The sequence below is a fragment of the Hesperophylax consimilis genome, chromosome 14 (genome assembly GCF_061612785.1).
Source record: "Hesperophylax consimilis isolate HC1 chromosome 14, BYU_Hcon_1.0, whole genome shotgun sequence".
NCBI lineage: Eukaryota > Metazoa > Arthropoda > Insecta > Trichoptera > Limnephilidae > Hesperophylax > Hesperophylax consimilis.
In genome coordinates this window covers 21949144-21974173 of record NC_142849.1, presented here as the reverse complement: position 1 = coordinate 21974173, position 25030 = coordinate 21949144, and the positions used below count along the sequence as shown (strand labels likewise).

General features: G+C 33.3%; 1 protein-coding gene across 5 annotated transcripts; it reads right to left on the bottom strand.

Annotated features, from left to right (window-relative positions):
- Positions 1–1320: 1320 nt before the first annotated feature.
- On the bottom strand, positions 1321–23542 carry LOC149418058 (uncharacterized). 5 transcript variants are annotated; one of them, XR_016303151.1, is made up of 5 exons: positions 23125–23542; positions 22566–22711; positions 21333–21948; positions 6858–7390; positions 3236–3298 (listed from the first exon to the last, which is right to left on the bottom strand). XR_016303151.1 is itself a non-coding variant. In XM_089639635.1 (4 exons), the coding sequence occupies exons 1-4, from the start codon at positions 23327–23329 to the stop codon at positions 3018–3020; spliced, it is 1248 nt and encodes a 415-aa protein (XP_089495761.1). In that variant the 5' UTR covers positions 23330–23542; the 3' UTR covers positions 1321–3017. The 5 variants fall into 5 exon arrangements, 4 of the variants coding, with proteins under 4 accessions (XP_089495761.1, XP_089495760.1, XP_089495758.1 ...); XM_089639635.1 differs by lacking the exon at positions 6858–7390 and having other exon boundaries at positions 1321–3298; XM_089639634.1 differs by lacking the exon at positions 3236–3298 and having other exon boundaries at positions 5135–7390.
- Positions 23543–25030: the final 1488 nt, after the last annotated feature.

Genomic DNA, 25030 nt, shown 5'->3' with positions numbered 1-25030 from the left:
TCAAAACAGGCAATCTAGCTATCACCCACAATGAATAAAATGAAAGAAGAAAGTTTTAAAATAACTCAATCATGTAAAACCACTAGAAATTGCCCAAAAATCAATTATTAAGATAATGTACCAAAAAACTAAATCCTATCCTTCTAAACAATTGTTCCAAGAAACTGAAATTTTGGACCTTAAGCAGACCTATAGTGCTCAATGTCTTAAATTTATTTATACGCGACCAAACAACTTTATTAAAAATTCAAATTGTGCCGGCCAACGACATGGCGCTTGTGAATATGCTGTGCCTCACTGCAAAACCAGGTTGGCCCAAAGGCATATTAGTTTTATTGCTCCAAAAATGTATAATTCTTTATGTACAACCTTTAAAAGGGACACGTGTGTAAACCTTCAATCTTTTAAAAAGTACATTAATTCTTGGCTAAAAAATACTGAACTAGATATTTTTTCTTGTAAGTTTTAGCAAAGCTATCTGTAACATTTATATCCATGTAGAGATTATTTTTTATTATTTCACATTCATAAAAAACAGCGGATATATTTTATTGTTTGTAATGCTTTGTCTGCTAATTCACTTTTTAAGATGTCTTCTTTAAAAACTAGTATTTACCTTATTTTTTGTGTTATTTTAAAACTTTTACATATTTCATGATTTAGTTTCTTGTATTGCATATCTACAGTAACTCTTTTAAAATAACTTAAATTTATATTTGATATTGTATCTCCACTTAAACCATAGAAATAAGATAAAAATACTTATAATACCCACACTCAGGCTTCGCCTTCGTGGGATTTTTTTTAATTATGTACATTTATTTCAATATTTTTTATACATTTTTCAATATTTTATGTAACCATGTATGTATAAAAAAAAATTCAATAGTAAATAAAATAAAAAAAATAAAATAAAAAATAAAAACTCAGAAATACAAAAAATAAAATTTATATTTTTTATTATTCATGATTCTTTTACAATCAATTTGGCATTCATATTCATGTCACTTATTGGGATATGCATATTATTCGTTATGTATATACTGTTCTTCAATTGTAAACAAAAAATAACTTAATCAATGTAGTGCTATTGAAACTAAAATTAATTTTATTATCACACATTTTTAGCAAAATATTTACAAAGGTATTGTTTCTAGACTAGAAAAAAATATGCATATTTTAATATGACAAACTTTTATCCACAATAATATTTAAAAAAAAAAGAAATAAATAATTATATTATTAAAATTAGTAGGTACCTACGTACAACTTTTAGCAAAAGAAAATAGGTATATATAAATACAAACACATTTCCACAAAGTTTTAAAATATTTTTCATCAAATTATTAAGAAATATATTTATGCACAACTTTCTATTATTTACTTAAATTAAAGTGACAAAACAAAAAATAATAAGGAACTTTGTTATTGTAATGAATATGCAATCAAAGTCTTGTATGAGAGAGACTGCATGAAAGCAAGACAACTGGAGGTATATAAAGAGTTTGCATGGTTGTCCAGTATCTCTTCATTATCACCTGTCATCCAAGATAATACATTGTGTTAATTACACTACATTGACTATCATTCCGCTATCCCAAATTCATAGTAAAACTTTAAACCCTCGCATACCCAATTTCTAACGATTTATTCAAAACTTCCAAAAAAAAAAATTAATTAAAAAGTTATTTTTTAAGATAATATTTATACATTCGTTATGCCGAAAAGTTAATTTTATGAAATTCCCTATGTAGAAAAAAATCGCAAAGTAAGCTCCAAAAATTATTTAAAACACATGTTGTTATGTTATTTCATATGCTGTAGTTATGAAAAAATTCACAGTGTATCTTTAAATGCAACTAAAGCATTTGTCGAGAGATTTTTGCTCTATTTCAAAGGAGTCATGTTTTATTAAATATTTTCACCATTTTCGCTCAATTATTATCGTTTTTTTTAAATTAGCGCACTCTCTCTAACATATTTACATATCTGCCTTTCAAACCATCTTTGAACGCTTACTACGGGGCCTTAATGTAAAGGGCTATTATATCAAAGGCAAATACGTTACAATATGGCAATCAAAAACATAATAAATGGTGATACGAAAACAATTGTTTTCTCACAGGTTATATAAGTTTATTAAAAACAAAAGACACACACAACGGTCACATGACACTGAAAATCATGACGAAGTGAGTGCCTCAGAGGAAGAGGAGGATAGAGTGGAAGAAAATTAGAGATAGATGGGTAGACTCAAAGATATTAGAAGAACGAGATGTGCTATGCGCAGTTCGTACTGAGTGGAATTGTTTTGCCGAGTGTCGCCGGTTTTGTTCACCAATACTACTGCACACCTTCGCTTGCGCTAAAGTATCCGCACTAATACATAGAACAGATTTCTGTGCGTACACGTCCCGATACCGTTCAAAGTACCCTAATTAGGTAGTACTCCGGCTACGGTCCGGCGGCCAACATAGCATATCTAGTTCTTCTAATATCTTTGGGTAGACTTGAGGACTGGAGACAAACTGAAACTTTTGAGTACATAAAATTATAGCAGGATAGCTAGATCAACTAGGTAAGTCCACAGAGGCCCTGAAAATCATAATTACCCACAGGGCATATGTCATCTTTGGGGAATCTATGTTGGGTTTTTTTTTTGTTTTTTAAGGAAAAGGAGGAGATGAAGTTCTGGGGAGGAAAAAGGTATGACTGGTGGGTATGAATCCATCCCTCCCACTGCGGTGCAAGGAGAAGGGTCGATAGAGTCCAGCTGGAAAGATGAAGGGTCTCCCTCAACCAGTATCTTCCGATCCGGCCCGCCAAGCAGTTAGTGAGCAGACGCATCCACCGGCAAGAATTAACCTAACCTCATAAAAATGGGCACCAAACGTAGCGAACCACTCGGGGTGACCTATGACAGAGGTGTTGGTTCAGGACTAAGTTGATATAACTTATGTAAACTGCTGACATCAGTTTTCTTTCAAATCGGTATATACTCCTTGGATGCATTTTTTTCAATGGAGTACTAATGTAGATAATCTTGCTGTAAAGGGATCACATTTCATTATTTTTTCACTGTGATCGGGATGATTATGGTAGTGCTTTGGAAAGGGTTTTTCAGCATCCATGGTCTCCAAGAAAGCCCTGCACTTTATGTCCGTATAGTAATCGATGCAACGCCAGTTCGTCTTGCCCTTGACGACGGAGTACTTGGTGTGGATGTAGTTCTGATGGACCAGCTGCCGGTGGCCCTTTCGGCTCATAATGAACTGCAAACCTTCCACATTGTCACCTGCTAATGAATAAAAGTCAAATGTTGAAGTAAAAACATACAGATTTTTAAAATTTGTGTGATAAATTAATAAATTGAGTCACTGAAGAGATAAACTAATAGAAATGTGCTGTGGGTATGACCGTGAGCCTGAATTAAATCCAACCAATTTCATTAGAATGCCTGGCACATCAGTTTTATATAAAATCAGTACAGACCACACTTCTTCTAGTCATCTATTCAGTGACATTATAAATGTAGAATAATAGTACCTAGTCAAATAAATAATATTTAACAAACACTCAACACAGACAAAGTTTAACTTAAATAAAATCATAATCACATCATAATACGAGGGCCAGTCAAAAATTATCTACACTTTCGTTATAACACACCAACAAGTTTGTCATACTGCCTTCTGCACATGCGTGCTTGTCACTTGAGCGAAATTATACCTGATTGTGTCATTTGTCTACCGGCTATTACAGTGTAAATGCGTCCACTCCGCCAGCAGTTTGGAATAATAATTAGCAGTGATGCTTTTTCTCTGGTCGGATGTTGTGAAAGGGACTAAAATTCATCGTAGACTTTTATCACAATACAGGGACAGTGTTTTTTGTTGATCAAGAAGTTTAAAAGTGGCTGGACAAGTGTGCGCATATAGAGTCAATCAGTCAACCTCCACCACGCATGACAAGATTTAATAAGCTCGAGAGACAGTTCTAGCGAGTGTGCGCAGAAGGCAGTATGACAACCTTGCAAAAGTGTAGATACTTTTTTAATCACCCTGATAGATAGATTTTTAAAGGAGAACACCTACATAATATCGATACCATGAAGAAAATAGTTAGCTAGATTATAAAAAGATAACAAATTTATTGAATAAATGTCAATTTCGAAAAGATTACCACATGCACCAATCAAATCAAATCAGCATTAAAGATATATGTATTATAAATATATTTTATTACCGAAAATAAACACAAAATTCTACATAGGTTCATACATTACACTGACACGAATGAAAAATGATATCCTTTTTACATAAGAGGTACGTATGCCATACAAGTAAACATAAGATTTTAAAATTACATATCTTGTCTTACATCTTAACACACTTCGTCCGGGAAGGGTAGGTTCTACCTTTTATGCAGGTCCTGCTTGAATGGCAAAAAAAGCATTGATGTCCGAAAATTTTACATCATTTTTTTTATATCAATCTCTTTGTAAGGGTCGAAACTATATGTATATGTAAATGTGAATCAAGTATTCTCATATCTTGAAATACTTGTCTTATGTATGGAAGAATATTATATAAGTAAACTATATTTAAACCCGTAGCACACGTAATACATCCTTACACTTTTTGCACCGGAAATGCGGAAGTTTTTTGTTTTTTTTATGATTTGAATAAAAAAACAATTAAAAATTTGTATTGTAATAAAAAAGATGTACATTTTTTACAGATAAAACATCAGTAAATGGCCCCAAACTGACTTCAACTTCAGATTATGGAGTTGTATTACAAAAGTAGGCTTAATTTCAGCCAACAATTTTATAGTTGGGGTGTGGTGAGTATTATCTGTTTAGCTGTTTAAAAACTAAATTCATTTTCTCGAACGGGACCTTTGTTGTGTATATATTTAAAAATTCAGCCTGATTATGTTTGTGCTAGCAAAACTCGAAAATTAGTTGACCGATATGGCTGAAAATTTCAAAGTATGTTCTTATTAGTGCCAGGAGTGTTTAGACATAGTGATTTGAATGGTAGAAAAAGTGGGGGACGCCTGAGGAACACTTAGGGATGAGGACAAGAATGAGCTACGGATTCAAATTAAAGACGATGTAATGCAGTTTTTAGGAGCAACATTGTCGAATACAGAAGTGAACGGTGGAAGAAGTCGTAGACACCCTAGAAAGACATTAGCAATAGTGAAGCATTGCGGGATCCACTAGTTAATAGTAAAAAACTAAATATATTTTTAGGAATTAAGGAAAGAGGAAGTATGAAGACTATGTAAATTAAACCTGCTTTATTGAGATTCATGAAAACAAATCATAATCCATTATTACTGTACAACAAGAAAAAAAAAAATTTCCTTTGTTTTAAAACACAAATACCTGTAACTTCAAAACACTAACAGTTTTTTTTCTATAATGTACAACCAATTCAAAACACTTTATAAATCACAGAATAAATTTCTTTATCAGAACAACATATAATATACAGCAATAGTACTCTCTCACTAATTCGCCACTCTAAAACCAGGGCAACTGTTCAATTAGTGAAAACGGCAGACTATGATACTTACCTATATACAAAATATACTGAAAATCAAAAGACGTATTTCGTAAAATTTCCAAGTTTGGTTTGAAGTTAAGTTGACATATTTATGCTTGCGAGAAGACTCCATTTTGTTAACTTAGTCAAACCAAAAACGTCGCAGATAGAAAAAAACAGAAACACAAATGGAATTTGCTAGAATATACACAGGACTAACGGAAATGTCATAAACCAACAATAATGAACCCTGGTGACTGGTAAAATGGTCAGCTCAAGCAAGCTAGACAGCAGTTTAGTAACTGGCGTCCTTACTAGTAAACGTGTTTTAAATTTTACACAACTGGTAAACAACCATAAATGTAGGGAAAATGGTTGTTTATCAATTTGTGTAAAATTAGGTGTAAAAGTAAGAAAAAAGTAACTAAAAATAACGGCAGATAATCGAGCCAGATTACTGAGAGATTACTGTATTTTAAAAATATAATGCACATTATATTTATTTGGGCAATGATATGGTGACATAATTAAATAAAATAAAAATGGCAAGTAGTAGCATAAAGTTTGTGCAAAAATACCCTGACTTTAAGTTAATCTCCCCTGTGATTAATTAACACCTCTCGCTTTGTCAATACGACGACGTGGTAAGAAAAAGGCTTGGCGAAAACGGATGCCTCAAGTCATCTTCTTTGTTACGTTATTTCAAGTAAGGTTTATTGTGTAAAAACAAATACCAACAACACCATACTTCAATAATATGTGGCCTGCTAAGTGTAAAAAGTTAATGATTCGAAAAATAAATATTATTTACTTAAGAAATGGGTTCAATTTAGATCATCAAGTTCTGGAGATATTTGCTCTGACTTTCTGAAAAGTAACTAAAAAATTAAGCGACGGAGGCTTGTACCAAAAAAAACAAAATAATTTTACCATATTGAAATGAAAGACACCGACTATTCGCACCCGCAGACGAGAGACTTTAGTTACGGAGACAGTTGCGTTGCAACAGTTGTGGACATAAAAATCCATTACTGTATATGGAGGTGCACACGAGAGACTTTTTAGATGGGAGATTTTTTTTTATTTATATATGAATTTTAGAATAGCTTTCCAACTGTCACCATAACTAAATTCTCTCATCTGCAGGCGCTGTAAGATTGAAGAAACATAATTCGTACAAGAACAATTGATTGCTAAAATCTTTAGAGACATAACATTGACAGCTCCGTTGTAACCTTCCTTTCTTTCTCATAAAGGAGTCACGTTTAATTTACGATATTATGGTAACTAAAGAAAATTTACAGCAGAGGTCTCAGCGGCAGGACTGCATCACATCAATCATGGCAACGGATGTTCTCTCAGCTGCCTTGAGTTAACTCTCACCAAAACTACATAATATCATATTTACAAAATACAAGTAAAGGTCCTTATTGAATCACGGCAACTGATCGTTCTGCTAGCAGCCTTGGGTTCATTCTCACAAAAAGTTAAACAAGATAAACATTAGTAAGAAGGTCCAAACAATCACTCTTTAATATCCTCCATTTCATAGACGCTATTCTTCACGATCTTATCGAAGCAGTGTTCGTGGTTATGCACATGGTTGACTGTATAAATCATGGCTCCGACTGTTTCCACAGTGGCCGGACATCTGTTAAGCGAGAAGTACTGGACGCACCGCCACGAGGTCTTGCCGTGACTGGTGGAGTGTTTGGTGTAGACAAAGTTCATGTGGACGAGCTGCTTGTGGCCTTTGCGGCTGTATATGTAGTGGTACCGTACAGGGAGATGGCCTGACGAGGGTCTTTGGTCCACGGTGAGAGGTATCATGGCACCTGGGGAGAATGGTATCAGCTGTAGGGGTTTACTTACAATTATAGATAATATTGTTAGTAGCTTATATCCACAATCACAGAAGCAAATTAAAGTCAACATTATTATAATATTTAAAAGCAACTAAAATGTTGCTCGTTGCGTGAATTACACTGCTGATAAAATCTATGAAAAGAGGCATTGAACAGACAGTGATAAATGACAAATAAACTTTTGGATAGAAAATTTATGGGCATATAGTATATATAATGAGCATGTTTAAATACTAAGCAGATCAAAAAGCACCACCAAAGAGCAGAAATAGCTGTCAAGCAGAGGCTTGCGTTCCATTTAGACACATAAGCACTGCCTACCATACCTTACTCGCATAAAAATATTAAAATTTATAAACTAATTGCAAGAACTCAATCTATACTTTCAAAAATATGCGCAAAGTTCCAGCTACGAACTCATCTCGAAAACGACGATCACACGAAACAAACAACAAGTCACCAAAAAATTCACACCAACCAAAAGGAGGACTTCTCCAGCGCAGTGCTTGGCATACTGACTGGGGAAAGGTAGCTGTACAAGGTTCTACCGGCAGAACCCAGTACTACAGAAACTAAGCCCCCCGCAATATCAGCTCGGTTTCTTTTGGGTACCCCCTCCTATTTATATAAACTTTGGAATCCAAACAAAATGGATTTGTGCTTTGAGAATCTTTGATCTAATTTTTTTATATAAGCATCTAAAAATGGAATGTAATTGAGATGACATAATAATCCTCTGGATTAGCAACATCAACATTGTTCATCCAGTAAATTCTTTATTCAAAGGTTCATTCACGTATGACAAAGATAGACATTGATAGTGTGTGTCATAAATGAACCACTCACTAGATCAATATCTTCGGGTTTTTCGTACTGAGCCCATGGGTCCTAAAGTTTGCCATAGATAAAAGTCTGTTCCCGAAAAATATATGTCACTACACGACATACTCACCATCGACTAGGATAGAAACTATAAAAAAGGCGTAACCATAGACAATATAATTCTCATTCGGAGCCAACCCCATTGGCTAGCCTAAAAGCGGCCAATGACAGCGGCCTATAAACATGCATGAAGTGCGCACTGGTTTGTGGAAAATATACGTCATAAGTCAGCCATAGAGATTACCGTGTCTTTTTTTTTGACCCACTTTTTTCTCGGAGTTATACCCCCCTGGTGTGTGTGAACAAAACAGATATAGGATCAGGCAGCGATTACGTACCTACTTAAAAGTTGCACATATCTAATACTATATTCTACATCACAGGTGTGATTGGGATGACAATATGCTTAATCGCTTACACTAAGATGAATACGGAACGCTGTATGAGACCAGCTACTGCGAGTAGGTTGTCTTTCTTATGCTTATGTGTTGCTACTTCACTATTCACTATCTCGCTTTCTCTAATGGTGCATAAAATCTTCTGGAAACACTCCATTGCATTATTTATAATATTATGAGTTAAATGTTATTCCTTGGATTTTACGAGCGTTTACCGTGTAATAGTAAAGCTTTCTTATCACGCACGAGGGCATTTTGGCAATCATTTACATAATTTGGCCAGAGATAGCAAACAACCACAAGTGACGCTCAAAGATTTAATGCTAAATCGAAAGGATGGTAATTAACGTATCTTTTGCTTGCTTGCCACTTTGACATCTCTACAACGTGTCTATAAGTTTTGTAATTGGACCAGCTGGTCTAGCGGGAGAATAAAAAATCGAAACTTGATACAAAAATGTAAAACTTTTATTTGCACCTCGTAAAATTCACAAATATTTGTATAAAATAGAAACACTATAAATTTAATGCAGCATTTTACCTTTCAGGTGTCAAAAATATTGTGTTTACCTTGACAAAATAGTTACAATCTCTTACACTCAAATGTAATAATATCATTATTATCTTGGTAATATATTTTGTCATGGAAAGAATTATACATGCTTAATTTCAACAATATGTGACAGTTACATGATATATATTATGCTTTATTATTATTTAGAAGAACATATTTTTTAAATAAACAAAGAACTGTTTATTTCTGTTATATGGCAGAAAAGGACAACACATTGTATAATATTTCTGAAAATTTTTGAAGTATTGAAATTGTTTTTTAAATCTATTTATTATTATTTGTACATATAAAAAAACCAAAGTCCTGAATAGCCAACATTCACGAAAACCAAAATCTCAATAAATATTATACAAAACATTTTTTTTTAATTGTTTCATTTGGCTATAAGGCATTAAATTAGTTACAGAGCCATAAAATGAATAGGTAAAATTAATTACATAGTTATAATATGTGTTTTCTCCTTCCTGTGACATGGGACTTCAATTACCAAGTTCACGCTTTCCTCTCCTCAAAAAGCATCCCCGAAAACAACTTAGGCCCTGGGAGGAAATTATTTTCTGCAGGGTCTCCTGTGCGTTACTTTATTATGTAAAAAAAAAAATGCTGAACTTTATTAAGCATTTATTTTATATTATATTTAGAATTCCAGCTTTCAGGAAATTTGTCTTTCAGGATTTTGGAAAGCAGGTCTTTGGGGTTGTGAACTGAACCCCTCTTAATATAATATAATAAATGTGTTGATTATTACTTTATTTAGACAAATCTGAGAGTAATAATTTTGTTTAAAAAGAATTTGTTCACAAACAAATTAAACATTTTTCAGCAGAACTTAATTCTAGCCTTCTTCAATTAAATGCATTTTTTTTCATTTGGATTCTACAGACAATCAGATATGTATTAATCTCATTAACATAAGAATGTGATGAATATATTCACAATATTATTTTGGCTAATTAAGAATACAAAATTCCAAAAGAGTATTAAAAAAAATATATCACACACACTACAGAAAATTTTAAATAAAAGAAGAAATACATACATAATTTCACCTTAAAAACAAGTGATTGCTTTTGAGTGATGCAATAATAATATACAGTAGAACCCCGTTAATTCGAACCCCGATAATTCGAAAAAACGCGTAATTCGAAATTTTCGCAAAAAAAATTTCCGCTGAAAAATTTTTTCATACAAAATTTTTTTTAATTCGAAATTCGTTAATTCGTAATTCGAAATTTATTTTTGTCCGCGCACGAAAATTTGTTCGTGTAATTCGAAAAAAATTGATTTTTGCGAAAATAAATCATAATATTTCGTAAATCTGAATCTAAAAGTCAGCCGTGGCGGTAAAACGCCGAAAAATGTATTTTTACGTGGTTATACATCGTCCTAATTAGTATTATTATTTTGTAAATCTGAATCGATTTACACTGGAATGTCGTATTTTTTCAAATTTATTTCGAATATCCGAGTTTAGGGCCGAGAAAATACATTTTACGTGGATATATGTCGTAGTTTTACGAGTTTACGCCAAATATCTGCATTTAAAGGGTCGGCGGCGACGAAACTTAATTTAGTCGCGTAATTTCGATTTACGCGTAAATATATCGTATTTTTACTAACTTTACTTCGAATATCCGCGTTGAAAAAATACGGCGTGACGGAAATCGGCCGAAAAATTTCGATCCATGCCGAAATATGACATATTTTTACGAATTTACTTCAAATATCTGAACTTAAAAGGTCGGCCGCGACGAAAAACTGCCGACAAAATTCGATTTACGCGGAAATATATCATATTTTTACGAATTTATTCCGAATATCTGAATTTGAAGAGCCGGCCGCGACAGAATACGGCCGCGAATCCTCGTTTTACGCGGAAATATATCGTATTTTTACGAATTCAAATTCAGATATTTGAAATAAAGGGCCGGCCGCGACAGAAAATTACCGCGAAATCTCGATTTACGCGGAAATATATCGTATTTTTACGAATATCTCAATTTAAAGGGTAGGCCGCGACCGAAATCGGCAGCGAAATCTCGATTTACGCGTAAATATATAGCATTTTTATGAATTTATTTCGAATATCTGAATTTGAAGAGCCGGCCGCGACGGAATACGGCCGCGAATCCTCGTTTTACGCGGAAATATATCGTATTTTTACGAATTCAAATTCAGATATTTGAAATAAAGGGCCGGCCGCGACGGAAAATTACTGCAAAATCTCGATTTACGCGGAAATATATTGTATTTTTACGAATATCTCAATTTAAAGGGTAGGGCGCGACCGAAATCGGCAGCAAAATCTCGATTTACACGTAAATATATAGCATTTTTACGAATTTATTGCGAATATCTGAATTTACAGGGCCGGCCGCTACGGTAATCGACCGCGAAAATAAAGAAATAATTGGTATTAATACGAATTTACAACTAAAATACCACCCGGATTTGAAGAGGCGGCCGAGAAAATCGATTTTCGGCGTATTTTTTTTTTTTTTTTTTTTTCATAAAATTTCGAATTACGTGGGAATTCGTTAATTCGAAATTTGATTTTTGATGTCCGCTGGATTTCGAATTAACGAGGTTCTACTGTATTTAGAAATATCGTATTTTTCAAAATAATCATATTTTAAATAAATTCATCAAATTTAAATAAAATTATAATAATAAATATTGCATTTACTTTATTTCACATCAGCAAACCAGTCCAACGATGGTTAGTCATATTAGGTACCCGCTCTAGGCTTTGAGCGATTGCTGCCTAAATTTAAGTAGACGAATTTATTTCAAAATTCCCACAAAACAGCTCAATTATAAAACCTAAAACTATGGGATAAACGATGGAAGATATAAAGATAGGTGGAATCATTGATATTAAGCAGTTTATACATGTTACCAAAATAATATTTGGAGCTATTTTTTTAATAAATAACCGAATCCAAAATTGAATGTCTGAAAAACTCCATCGCTACAGGCATTTATTTTGTAAATACTTCATCGCTCGAGTGGTTAAAGTGGCCCATAAACATTAGTTAGAAACTGACGCCAAAATCGTAATTAAACAGTAATTTAAAGCCCAAATTATTCCTAAACAACTTGGTATTCAATGGGTTAAACGAGTTTTTAAATTTGTTATTTTGAAATTATTACATACTTTCAATTGGATGAGTTATACTATTACACACAAGTCACAAAATTGGGAAATATTGTCGAGGAACGCTGCTCGAAATGAGAAACTGAACTGAAATGGCGTTACACATTATTATTTTAGTCCATCTGTGTGCGACAAACAAATGAATTTGTTTCAGCCAGACTTATCAGTCTGTTGCCGGAATTTCATCAGTTGTGTTTATAAACTGATGAAATCCTGGCAAGACATCAGTTGAGTCTATCGGTTTCAGTTGGACTGAAAAATCTAAAACAAAATGATGAAATTGTAGCAAACTGTTACGATTCAGTTTGGAAAGAAGATCTGTGGACTGGATTGCCTAGGATAAGACACCACATAAAAAATGTCCTTTCAATGGTTGTAAAATTAATTGTAGCTTAAAATCATGAATAGCATGTTATAACATTGTAACTTATTGTTTCAATGTCATAATATTATAGCACTCGAAAAATAGTTACATAATATAAAAATCACACATTATTATTGACTTAGACCCTAGAAATACAAATCATTAAAATATATAGGTGTACAATCCATAACATTACGTATCCCTTATACATGTCTTTAAATGCAAACATATACATATAAGATTATTCCAAATTTTTTTCTGTTCTAAAAAATACATGTTTCAATTCACTTAAGGCGTTCTGAAGGCAACGAGATCTGACTTAATGCTGGAAGAATATCTTCCTGATATTTGTATTTATTTATTTATTAAGATCAATCGGTAGATTTCTTAAGTTAAAGTCTTATATGTACTATGATAATTAAGTTCTTATTATATTTAAAAAAATGAGTAATTTTGTAAAAAAAATCTATATTAAAAATAATGACAAGAAAAATTTCTATAAAATCACAACATAAAAAAATTAAGTATGATAAATGAAACTGCTAAAATAATTAATAGTCAGTTGGTTGGGTTACATAAAGATGAGATACGATAATTATTGCTAGTGAAATGTTATTGCTGCGTTGAGTGATAACTCAGTCTTTACACTAGTCTATAAAGGGTCTTATTAACTTTGGAAACATACAAATGGCTCCTCTTCACAACGGTACAGCCGTTTTATTTAAAATTATGAGAATGGAATCCATTGAATTTTTATACTATTGATAGCGAATTTCAGTTCCAAATCAGTTTACTATTTCACAAATTACACAAAAACAAAGTACAGTATTCTTTCAGCAATCTGCTGCTCTATTATCGGACAACTACTATAATCCGCCGTTATTTTTTACTATGTAGTTGAAAGCCCAAACTCAAGCTTTATAATTCGCCCATACATATTCATAAGTCAAATTCAGTAGTCCACCACTGGCCTAGACTCGAGAACTAAGCTTTATAAGCCGACAGGTTGAGTTATCTCTTAGGGGGCATTTCACTATCTCTGATTATGTTCTGACTAAGCACTAATCCGCGGATTAGTCATTTTTTCGTTTTCACTATATCTGAATAACGCTAACGCTCGGGTTAAAGTTCGATTTGACTAATCAGTGCTCGAACCTCACGTTAGGCGCTATTCCTCGAATCAAAGATGGCGTCAAAACATTCCGAGTTTGACAGCGGAGAAGTGAGTCGAATTTTGTTGCGAATTATTATGGATACCGAGGTTTTTGATTTACAGAAGCAGGTGAAAGGGCGGCGATGCGAAGGCCGCGAGTTTTAAGAGCTCGAATGAATTTGAATGCTTGTATGATCCATCCTGAATTATTTGATTGTGTTCAAAATAAGAAACAATGTATTAATTCGACACGAATCTATCTAAAATGACCTGATAATCAACATAACATAACCAAAAAAATGCACACTTTGCGGTGTGCGGACTATGGCGGGAAACTGGATGACGGCGTTGACCACAGATCAATTGGCGTTGACGCTAGCATTCCATAGACATTGCGGCAAAACATGACAGGCGTTGCAGTAGATGGGGTAACTGCAAACATTTTGCGATGTTGCCAGACTATTTCGAGTGTTATCTATCCGGAAGTTCGGCAACAATGGTGAAATGGTCGCCGTTGAATAACGAAGTTATTCTGATCTTTAAAGCCAGCCAACGGCTAGCTAGTCAGATATTTAGCCCGACATAGTGAAATACCCCCTAAGTCTTACTAGTATGTAACTACTAATACCACCATCTAGCTTGCTCTCACTGACCATTTTACCAATCACCAGGGTTTATTATTATTGTTTTATGATATTTCGGTTATTCATCTATGTCTACTAACAACTATCACATGTGTTTCTGTCAGTTTTGTTTTGCCGCGTTTTTGTTTGAATAAGTTTAAAAAATAGAGTCTTTTCGCAAGCGACATAAATACGTCACCTTAACTACCAGTACAAGTACAAATTTCACAATAACAACTATTTTTACGAAATGCCTGTTTCATTTTTTATCATATTTAGTATGTACGCACTACAATCCACAGCTATCACTAACTGGACACTTACCAGGTTTTTGGAGTGGCGGATTAGAGAGGGTACTGAAATATTTTATTTTTAATGGCATTACGCAGATATTCATCTATAAATTCAAGAAAATGTTATCATAACCACAGGACAAACATTTTTTATTGACTTAGCGATACAATTTTTGAAAAAAAAAAAAAAAATTTGGGTCAATGTGACAAATAATAAAAAAGGATGAAATAACAAGCTCGACGCATCGAGATGGACTTAACTGAACTTCCAATACTCTTCATAGAGAAGTTGCAAACGCCAGAAGACTGAAAATACTGAGTGAGATTCCAGAGGGAAGACATCCCAGGCAAAGTTGGAAGAAGCAAATTAAAGGCTATACGAGGAAAAGCAGGGCCTATTATGGAAAGAGGCCGCCAAAGTAGTGAGGGACAGGGATAGGCTGGAGGCACCTTGTTGAGGTGATGTGTCCCCGACCCGAATAGGACAACATCAGATTTAAAAGGTGTACTCTTTTATATTTACAATATAAAAGTTATGATTAAACAATCCATATTATAGAACAAATAAATGAAAATGCACCATGGGACATAACTAAATTAAATAATGGCACCTCGGTATGGCCGCCATATCATTGCTTTTCTGAGATCAATTTTGAAAATAAAAATTCTAAATAATTCAACTTGAATTAGAGACGAATTAAGCAGTTTCTTTTTATCATATTATAAAATAATAATATCTAAAAAAAGTCTCTTAAAATTATTATTACTAGGCCTTATAAACAATTGGTAAACGGAATAATTACATACATACAATTTATTATTGTCATTCTCTTATAAGACTCATTTCCTTTTGAAAACTAAATCAAAAAGATTACTCAAAATTGAAAACAGTTATGTAATCACGATTTTACTCTCAAATCGATATTTTCGTTAAGTATTTGCTTTTATTACGAAAATGGTACAATTTCTTCATTCGATAATGGAAAATCAATTAAAATATTTAATTATCTTATACTATAAAAATATGGCAGTGAATGCATTTTTTTATTATTAATTTGTAAAATCTTTAAAAACATTAAAATGCCATATAAGTATAATGCGTTTACATAAATATAAAATATCATCTTTGAGCATTGATTGACAAGTATTTTATCTTATTTGATAATTTTGAATCCAATGTTTAACATAATTTTGTTTCAAATATAATTTGGCACAATTTCATATGAATATCACCACATATTTTAAGTCTAAATTGTTTGAGTTAAAATGTGCAAAACTTAGAGTTTATTTACTTTAAATTACATCCAATGTCTACTAATAATGTCTTTTATCAAAAATATTTTGTTAAGTACGAAATTTTACAAAATTTTTAAAAAATTACTCAAATTGGTTTAAATGGCAATATCAAATATAATTTCAATAATCAAAAATTAAATTGTAAATGTTACATTAATTGTCATATTTTTAAATCATTGTCATCAAAATTGTTTCTTAAATTAAAATCAGGAATGACCAATTCCTGACTGTTAAGAACATTGTATTAAAATTAAAATAGATGATAAGACTTCTTAAAATCAAGAATGGTGTATAAAATATTATTGCTAATTTTATGAGATTTATCAGTTTATAAAAATTTTATGTGCGAATATTATAAATGGCACATCGAAAAACATAATCGCATACAGCTGCGGTAAAATTTTATGCATCTTAGATTCAAATTTTATGGGCATGCAATATAAGTATGCAGCTTCCTAGGTCCGAGTTATCAATGGAAAATATATTTAAATATAAGGATAAGATGCTCTCAGTGTGGCCACGATGAAAGACTACCGCTCAAAATTTAAACATAAGCAATAGCTGTGTTTGAAAACCAGATCTGAATTGCCAGGTACTTATCAACTTTCTTATTCCACTTGCTATACGTTTCATACATACATACCAAGATACCCCGATTGGGAACGCAATGGTTCCGACGGCTTTGGGCAGTTGACACTCTTATGCGTTATTGAAATAAAAATTTTAAAAAATAAATATTTATATATTCTACATTACAAGCATTGAAAACAGATATAAATATTGCTTGCCTTAGGTCCTGAAAGTCATGCTTATCTATAATCTAATATAAGGATTACTCTCAAGACTGGCATGTAATTAATCATCTCCATATCTGAAAGCTTTTATAGATAATCTGTGCGTTTGCACTTCTATGACCTCAACTTGCATTTTTACTTGTAAATATTTTTCTTAGCAAAACCACGATTTGAAACAGCTAGAACTTTTTTTTAAATAGGTATAGTATTTTACAGAAGTACCTACTTTGAAACATATAGTAACTATTAATATTTTAGGCTGGTTTTACATTCATAAGTAAAATTTACATCTTACGTAAGTTTTTGATAAGTTACTCGCAAGTGCGTTCACTTATGCATCCAACTTATGGTAATTTATGCTCACGGAAGTTTAACGTATGTAATTGCTCACAACGACCAATACATCTGTAAGTTTATTTGCGGTAAGATGGCTTCCTGTCAATAAAGGCCCAAATAAAGTGTTGGAATAGAAGTTGCAACAAGAACAGTTCTCCGCGCGCTTTTGTTCCGATGTAAAGGTAAATTCCGTGTGTAAAGGCAGCCTTATAATATATTATTATTGTAACTATAATATTGCATTAAGAATTGGCAGATTGAATTCACGTCCTAATAAAAATCTGGTATGTAAGAAGTTAGTGCATGATTCAAATTCCAGTCTTACAATTTAGAGCAACGATTTCACTGATGTGTTGAAGTGAGTATTTGTAGGGAGTATTTTCTTAGATATGATTGGTTCAGTGATGTGGCCAGTGAAATGGAGTATCCTTGTTGGCTAATTGAAACAAAATTAACACATCCTTTGCGGGAAACGAGATAACTCGTCATACGCCTTTTTACAGTAAGACGCGTGAGACGAGTTTACTTGTTTTGTTGCGCAAAGCAGTAGGGAGCGGGAAACTTGTAAAGAAGGGGCGCTAAATGGGTGCGGGGTCATGTGTTTTCTATTGTCGGCGGTAGCCGATCTATCTACCTGTCAATACAATGAGTTTGAAACACAACAAAAATTAAAATCATTGTCGCGTATGTTCCGCTCACAAACTACGCAGTGAAACACGGTACAAGTGCAAGTTTTGCAATGTGCCCCTGCATAAAGGAAAGTGTTTCGAACGCTATCACACATTGAAGCACTATTAGGTTATAGTTTTTTTTATATGTATTGAAAATTTCTAAATAATCTTGTAATTTTGTATGAATAAAGTTATTTCGATTGTGAAATACTGTTTTTTCTATGATTCCCAAGAAAGTAGGATGTTTTTGTTCATAAAAAAAAGGAATTGTGTAATACATTGCCAAGTAAATAAAGAGAGACACAAAGTAAAACACTGAAAGTTTCATTGAAAAATATCAAATAGATTGAATATTTTGCAGAAAGTCTAATTTTGGCACTAAAATTTAAAAAAACACCCGCGCTACGCCGTGATTTGGCGGTACAATGCCCGACCATATAGTGTTAATACTACAAGGATTAACTTGATATGTATTATGTATGAGTTTCAAGAAGTCATGGATGTCACACACTTGTGAAACTTAAACCAATTAAATCATGGATAAAAGATTTAGCAGAGGGTCGGCATAAGTTCTCATGTCATCAGGGCATACTTTAAATTCAATTTACGATTAGGCTGATGATGAAAAACCAGGCACGAGATAAGGAATTATTTGTCATTAAATATAAATATCTCTTTCCATCGATAATTCAGACCTCTGAAATGATACTTGTAATATTTGAAATAATCAAACTAGAGTACTGCCGTAGATTCATCCTTCCAGCCAATCAGAAATCCTTCCGTCTGATGCTGATCAAAACAGTTGGTCTTGCACAGAGGAACAGAGCACTGCTGACACATGAAACGTGTATCCCTTCTTTTACCAGCTCTCCAGCAGAATCTACAGGACCGTTGCGGGTACTTCTTCTTGCCGTCCTCCTTCTGCGGTATCGTGATGATGGTGTGCTGCGACGACGATGAAATCCCACCGCCGCCACCGATAGATGAAATGGCGCCCAAAAGCGACGATGATGAAATCTTGCCCTGCATCGGCCAGGAAGCGCGAGCGATGGGCGGTAAATCGACGGCGGTATTCGACGCACCTTCTGAAACCACGTGGGGGCATTTTCAATTGTGTATCAAATAATTTATGAAGGAGGAGTTTCATCCTCACAAAATAATCGTTATATTGAATTATACATTGTTTAAACAAACATTAATGAACTATTAACTTCTTTAGACTTGTGATAAATTTCATATTCGAAACAGCGATTTCAGAATGTTGAACAAATGACTTATTTTTAATTAACTCTTGTCTCACATTACTAAAAATATATTCAAGTGTTATTATCAAGCAAGTAAATACTGCATTTTCTAGTTCAAAATCCGCATAACCATCCCAATAATAAATTAATCGCAGAATAGGTATAAAATATTAGTAAAAGTAATAATAATATGTTACATATTATTTATAATATGGTTATGTATAAAGCATTCTTATACAAATAATTTCTGTATACAACATGTATTTTTATCTTCATAATAAGGGATTAGTGATTCAACTAATTGAAAATGCCTTTACGTAAATTTCATCGGGTGTTGAAAGTAAAATGATGCCGGTTTTAAAAGGTTAGAATAACCGAAGGAAAATCCGAAAATGCAGTGAAGATGTTAGAAATAATAATAATAATGTGCAACAAAAACTAAATGTGCATGCAAAACCTCAAGAAGCCAAAATAATACATAAATAAAAAACTGTAAAACAGCATGCAAGCCATTGTAAAAAATAAATAAAAACAACAGAAAATAATAAACTTTTATACATTCACTCCAATAAAGCAAATACGTATATAATTAAAAAACATAATACATATATATTTCAATTTGATTGACAGTAAAATTACATTTTGTTTTTTTAAAACAGGAAATGATATCTGGTCTATACAAAAACGATTGAAAATTAGAATCATCATTTATATAATATAGGGTTAGTTTGATAATAGCAATAAAATTAAGTTTTCGTGGCTAATAGAATGCTTATCATAAATTGGATAAATCACGGTGATGTTAACAGATATTTTAAAACCAATTAAAATGTTGGTTAAAGAAGAACAATCACAGTTTCTCCACAAGAATAGGCTAAGAGAATCGAACATCATCCTTGCACACCCTCCTGCTTCATCTACATTAATATCTACTATTCTCTCAGCATGACAGCTTGTATTATATTCACCGGATGAAGTCTAACTTGAATGTACATCCTATTCTGAATGGAACTGTTTAATTTTTTCCTGTCCCCAAGAAATACTTATGAAAATATCCCGTTTTCAAAAAGCGACATCAATTTGAGAGGAAAAGATGGCACATTGTAAGAAAACCCGCTATTAAAACTATTTTATTTTTATATTCTGATCGCAGACATTCAACTAGATAAGACTAGCCCATCACAGAAAAGGGAACAAACTAAGTTGCGTGGAGGGGGCGTAACCTTCGCCCTTTCTGTAATTTGTCAATAAATGAATAACTCGCATTGTAATATCACCATTTAGTCTGCAAAATTAAAATCTGCTTACGAATTACTTGTCCTTTTTACAAAGGCGCAGAAATTGCTGGCTGCGTAAAAAACTTAACTACAAATCCCAAAACGGGTGAAAAAAAGTTCAGGCCTGTTTCCAAAATTGAATATTTTGTTAGACACTTTTACAAATGTGTATAATTTACCCACCTCACTCATTTTTAGCATCGCTATGCAACCCGATTTAATAACGGTTTGGTTTTTAACCATTTTCATGAATTGAGCAGAAAAATCCCACAATGGACTGTGCTGCAAACTGTAGCCTTACTTTAGCAAAACTTTATCTATCTGCGCGGTGTCTGGTTATTTTAATGTGCACTCTTTGGCGTTCAATGTACAACTAATGTCGTAAATTATTCAAAGCGTCCTTGAACTCTCTTAATAATATGGTCACATGGTTTACCTAGAGCCCGTCGAAATTATACCTGGATTTCATATTAGGGTAACACTATCAATTTGGATGTCTACGATCCTAATGGAAAATCTTTTTGGTCACATTTGTTACTCACTCATTTCAGTCAATGTTTATCCAAGTTGGTGATTCTAAGAAAACACTCAACACCCGTGTCGTAATATACAGAATTAACTGGCAATAATTAAAAAGATTTCAAGATCTCAACATGGTAAAAATCTGGTCTCACATCTTCAAATCTGAAATAGGGTAAAGAAAACCAGACTAGTGCAAGTTAATGACTACTTAACATACTTAGATATATCGTCAAAAGCAAGAAGATTCAATAAATATGCATACGACCAGTACTCACACTTGGAGTGCTTCAATAAGAATTTAAAAAAATGTAAGATAGAGAAAACATACCTTCTTGTTGTTCCAATCTCGGCGAGAGTGGCGTTTCAAATGTAATTACTGTCTTGGGCAAGCTGTCTTCAAACGTAACATCACTGTCTTCTTCAGTTTCCTTCTTGATGTCATTTGGAAAATTCTCATGTCTTCCATTGGTTTCCGGAACGGTCACCGCATTAATAATCTCATGAAATGTGTGATTTTTTTCCGCCTTTTTATTGGCTTGTTCAATCGGTTCAAACATGTTTACATTCGGTGGAGATTCTCTCCTCAGTTTGGTATCAAAATTCTTCACAGTTATATTTCCTCGTGGGTAGTTATTGACTATTTTGTGCCTATTGAGTATCTGTTTCTCTCTTAGCTTAGTTCTCTTCTCTGGTAAGATCGCCTCTCTGATGTCGGTGTTGAAATTGTTGGCAATGAATTCTTCGGATTTTCGTTTGCGTGCGGCAAATCTTAAACTATTTAGTAAGTCCATTTGACTGTGGGTTTGGTTTAGTTGGTTAGTGAGATCATCGGGAAAGTTGTCGGGAGATTCGTGGTCGACTTCTTGTGTAATGTGGGCATTGTTACTTAGCACTGTGACTGGTGATGGCACTTTGGGAACTTCTTTGATTTTTTCTTCATCACTCTGTAAATAATTTATTTAAAAACACATTTTTTAGTTGAATTCTTGTGGGGTGGTACTACGGTATCACCTATTGAGGTATGCTGCGAGACTGATGCTAGTGAGGGAGGGTAAGCAGATGGGGGAGAAGAAGGAGGAGGAGTACCTGTCTATTCAGATCTGGTTACTAAACATGGCTAAAGCCATTTCAAGTGTTTCAATTCTGAATGGTGGTTTTAGACCAGGGAGATACTGAAAGTGTAATATAACACTCTGGAACAGAAGTGTTCACTTTATATGAGGCACCAGAATCACATGTAAACAAAATGAATTGAAAATGTGAGGTCGTGAGATGGTGACCACAAATGGAGGCTTAGGGTAAGTCATTCAACGGCATCAGGCACAGAGTTTTGATTCAATGGCCCTGGGGAATTGGTAAGCCCTCATTTGTGCATCATGTACGTACAGCAACTGTATCTGCACCGAATCCAGTATTGGCCAATTTAAGAAGTTACAGATATATTAACTTGCAAACCCAAAGATTTATCGTACTGATAATATGAATCACAGCATTCTACACTGATGAGAATCTTAGAATTGAAGGACATAGCATGTGCAAAACAAATGAAATTCCAACTTACATGTTTATTTGTTAATCCTTTTATCTCCAGCGTCTCCGCAGTACTGATGAAACCTGCGAGGTCCTCCTGCCGTACACTGACTTCTCCATTATACATGAAGTGAATGAGATCTCTCATCGCACGATGAGATACATCACGGAGGACGACTGAAACATAACAACCTAAAATTAGTTTTATGTTTACAACTAGTTATAAACCTAATTGCTTGTTCTTTCAAAAATTTTGACCACTGCAAAATAAATTTTAAATGCTTTGTGTGCAAATGGGTTTAGCAATCTATTATAATTTTTTATTTAATAATTTTAGCTGTTTAGAATTCCGCTGCTGTTAGTTACTATACATCCCTTTGTTACTGTTACTAATTACATAAGTTAACTATGAAAGGACATTTTTATTATGCAAAAGCGAGAGGTTAGATATTATATTATCTCGCTGCAACAAAAGTTAGTTGAAACACAACAATGGAAGCATGTTACTCACTCGGATAAACTTTCGATCTCACTGAATAAACTTTATTAATAAATTGAAATAATGTTTAATCAAAACAGGGGTGACTCACCGATAGGATGCTGGCAAGGATTTAACTGAAACATACGCTTGAAATACGGGGAACATATCGATAGGACCACTTTGTGAGCTTGCAGGAGCTGACCATCAACGGCAAGAGTCACATCCACAAATTCTCCGCTATCCAAAAGGCCGGCAAATCCATCGGAAAGATTCCCGTGGAAGTTTTTCCATGATAAAGAAAACTGTTGTTCCATGATTTCGTCCGGCAACAAACCCCGGTCAGAATACAAAGACTCCAGTGGCTATTCGATTATTACTTCACCATTCATATTTGCGAGTAAATTGTGACATAAAATAACTGATTAATACGAGTTTATGTGAACTACCGGAACAAAAGAGAAGATGAAAAAAAACGACGATTGATTATGACCAAAATAACAACAAAACGAAGCTGACATTACACACGCGCTACACTAGCGACATCTGTGAAAAGATGCGTCGGTCGTCCTTGCTAAAAATTATTGCCAACCTAAAAATTGCGAATTTTTGCATTTCGCAGTACCCGGCCGGTACCTGAACTGTTGAAAAAGTTTTTTTTATGTAGTTCTGTTGCTACCATAGTCGTAATAATTTTAAACATAATACATGTTCAATAAATAAAATGCTAATTTTTAAGATATGTATCAAATTATTATTTGACGAAATGAGGCGTATGTATAGACATACCACTCATGTAAATATATGACGAATAAGGAGTTGTAAGAGGAATTTATTACGTGAAAGCGAATGGTAGACAATTAAAATAACTTTTTCAAATTTAAGCGATAATGATATATTTCCAACATAAAACTACAGACAGTTTTTAGATTCTGCTTGATATTTGTTTCTTTATCCATGTTAAAATATTAACTAATATGGTTTTTAAATTAAATAAATGGCTTTTGTAAATTATACGTAGATAAATAAAAAAAAATTATTATTACTATGTTATTTAAAGCATAAAATTGTGATAAAAAGAATTTAGGCTATTTTATTATGGGAGGGGGAGGAGATTGGGAAGTGGAATGTAAAGAAGTAACTGGCTATTAAAAATATGGTCGCCAGAGCCATTGCAATGTTTTGATTCTGAATGGTGGCCTTTACCAGGGCGATAATGTTAGTATTTACAACTTTATAAAACTCTTTGTACTGATAAAATTGTTCTCACCACTCCCCCTGTCATGATAGTTTGCCAAATTAACCCTCTTCTTGGCAATGTATCCTATAGTATACATAGTTTTCATATTTTTTTCCCACTTAAACTAGTACATAGGTAAAACAGATTTTAATTAAATCTGCTTAAACATGTTCTCAACTTGATAATTGGTGCCACTAGAGCCATCTATTGTTTAATTAAGACGAACAGTGACAGTTCAAACTCATACCGCTGCAAGATGGCTGCCAACAGAAGACGCACAACTAATTTGTCTGTAAGTTATCTTTATTTATTACTTGCATTATTAGATATTTAGTTATTTTAGGAATGAATTCGTGTTTATAAGGGTTCAGTGAATAATAAAAAATATATACTGAGTAACATATGTGACAAATCTTGTTTATATTGCATTCCAAAATGGTGTGTATCCTATGATATACACCGCCAAGTCTGCACTGAATTACATTTGATTGAATGTGTATCCCCTGAGATACAATGCCAAGTTATTAAGAGTTTATATTGTCTTATGTACAATGTTAAGTATTTGTTGTTGATTGTATTATGTAGTAAACCCCTTTGAAATCTATATATTATGATTTTTTCATTTTTCCATAGCCTCGCGAAATTGAAGAAATGCTGACTATAATACCAATATCGGGAGCAGATTCTGATATTGAAAGTGACGAAGATGATGAACTACAAGATGATTCATCTCATCAAACTTTGGAATTGTTCATGATGCATTGGAGGAAGATAATGA

Bases quoted from the DNA above. Each gene is read 5' to 3' on its own strand.
- LOC149418058 (XM_089639632.1), bottom strand. From the start codon at position 23,329: ATGGAACAACAGTTTTCTTTATCATGGAAAAACTTCCACGGGAATCTT. The intron at 22,712-23,124 runs GTGAGTCACCCC...GTTATGTTTCAG, and splicing joins TCCTTGCCAGCATCCTATCG to TCGTCCTCCGTGATGTATCT. The intron at 19,047-21,332 runs GTATGTTTTCTC...ACGTGGTTTCAG, and splicing joins GAGATTGGAACAACAAGAAG to AAGGTGCGTCGAATACCGCC.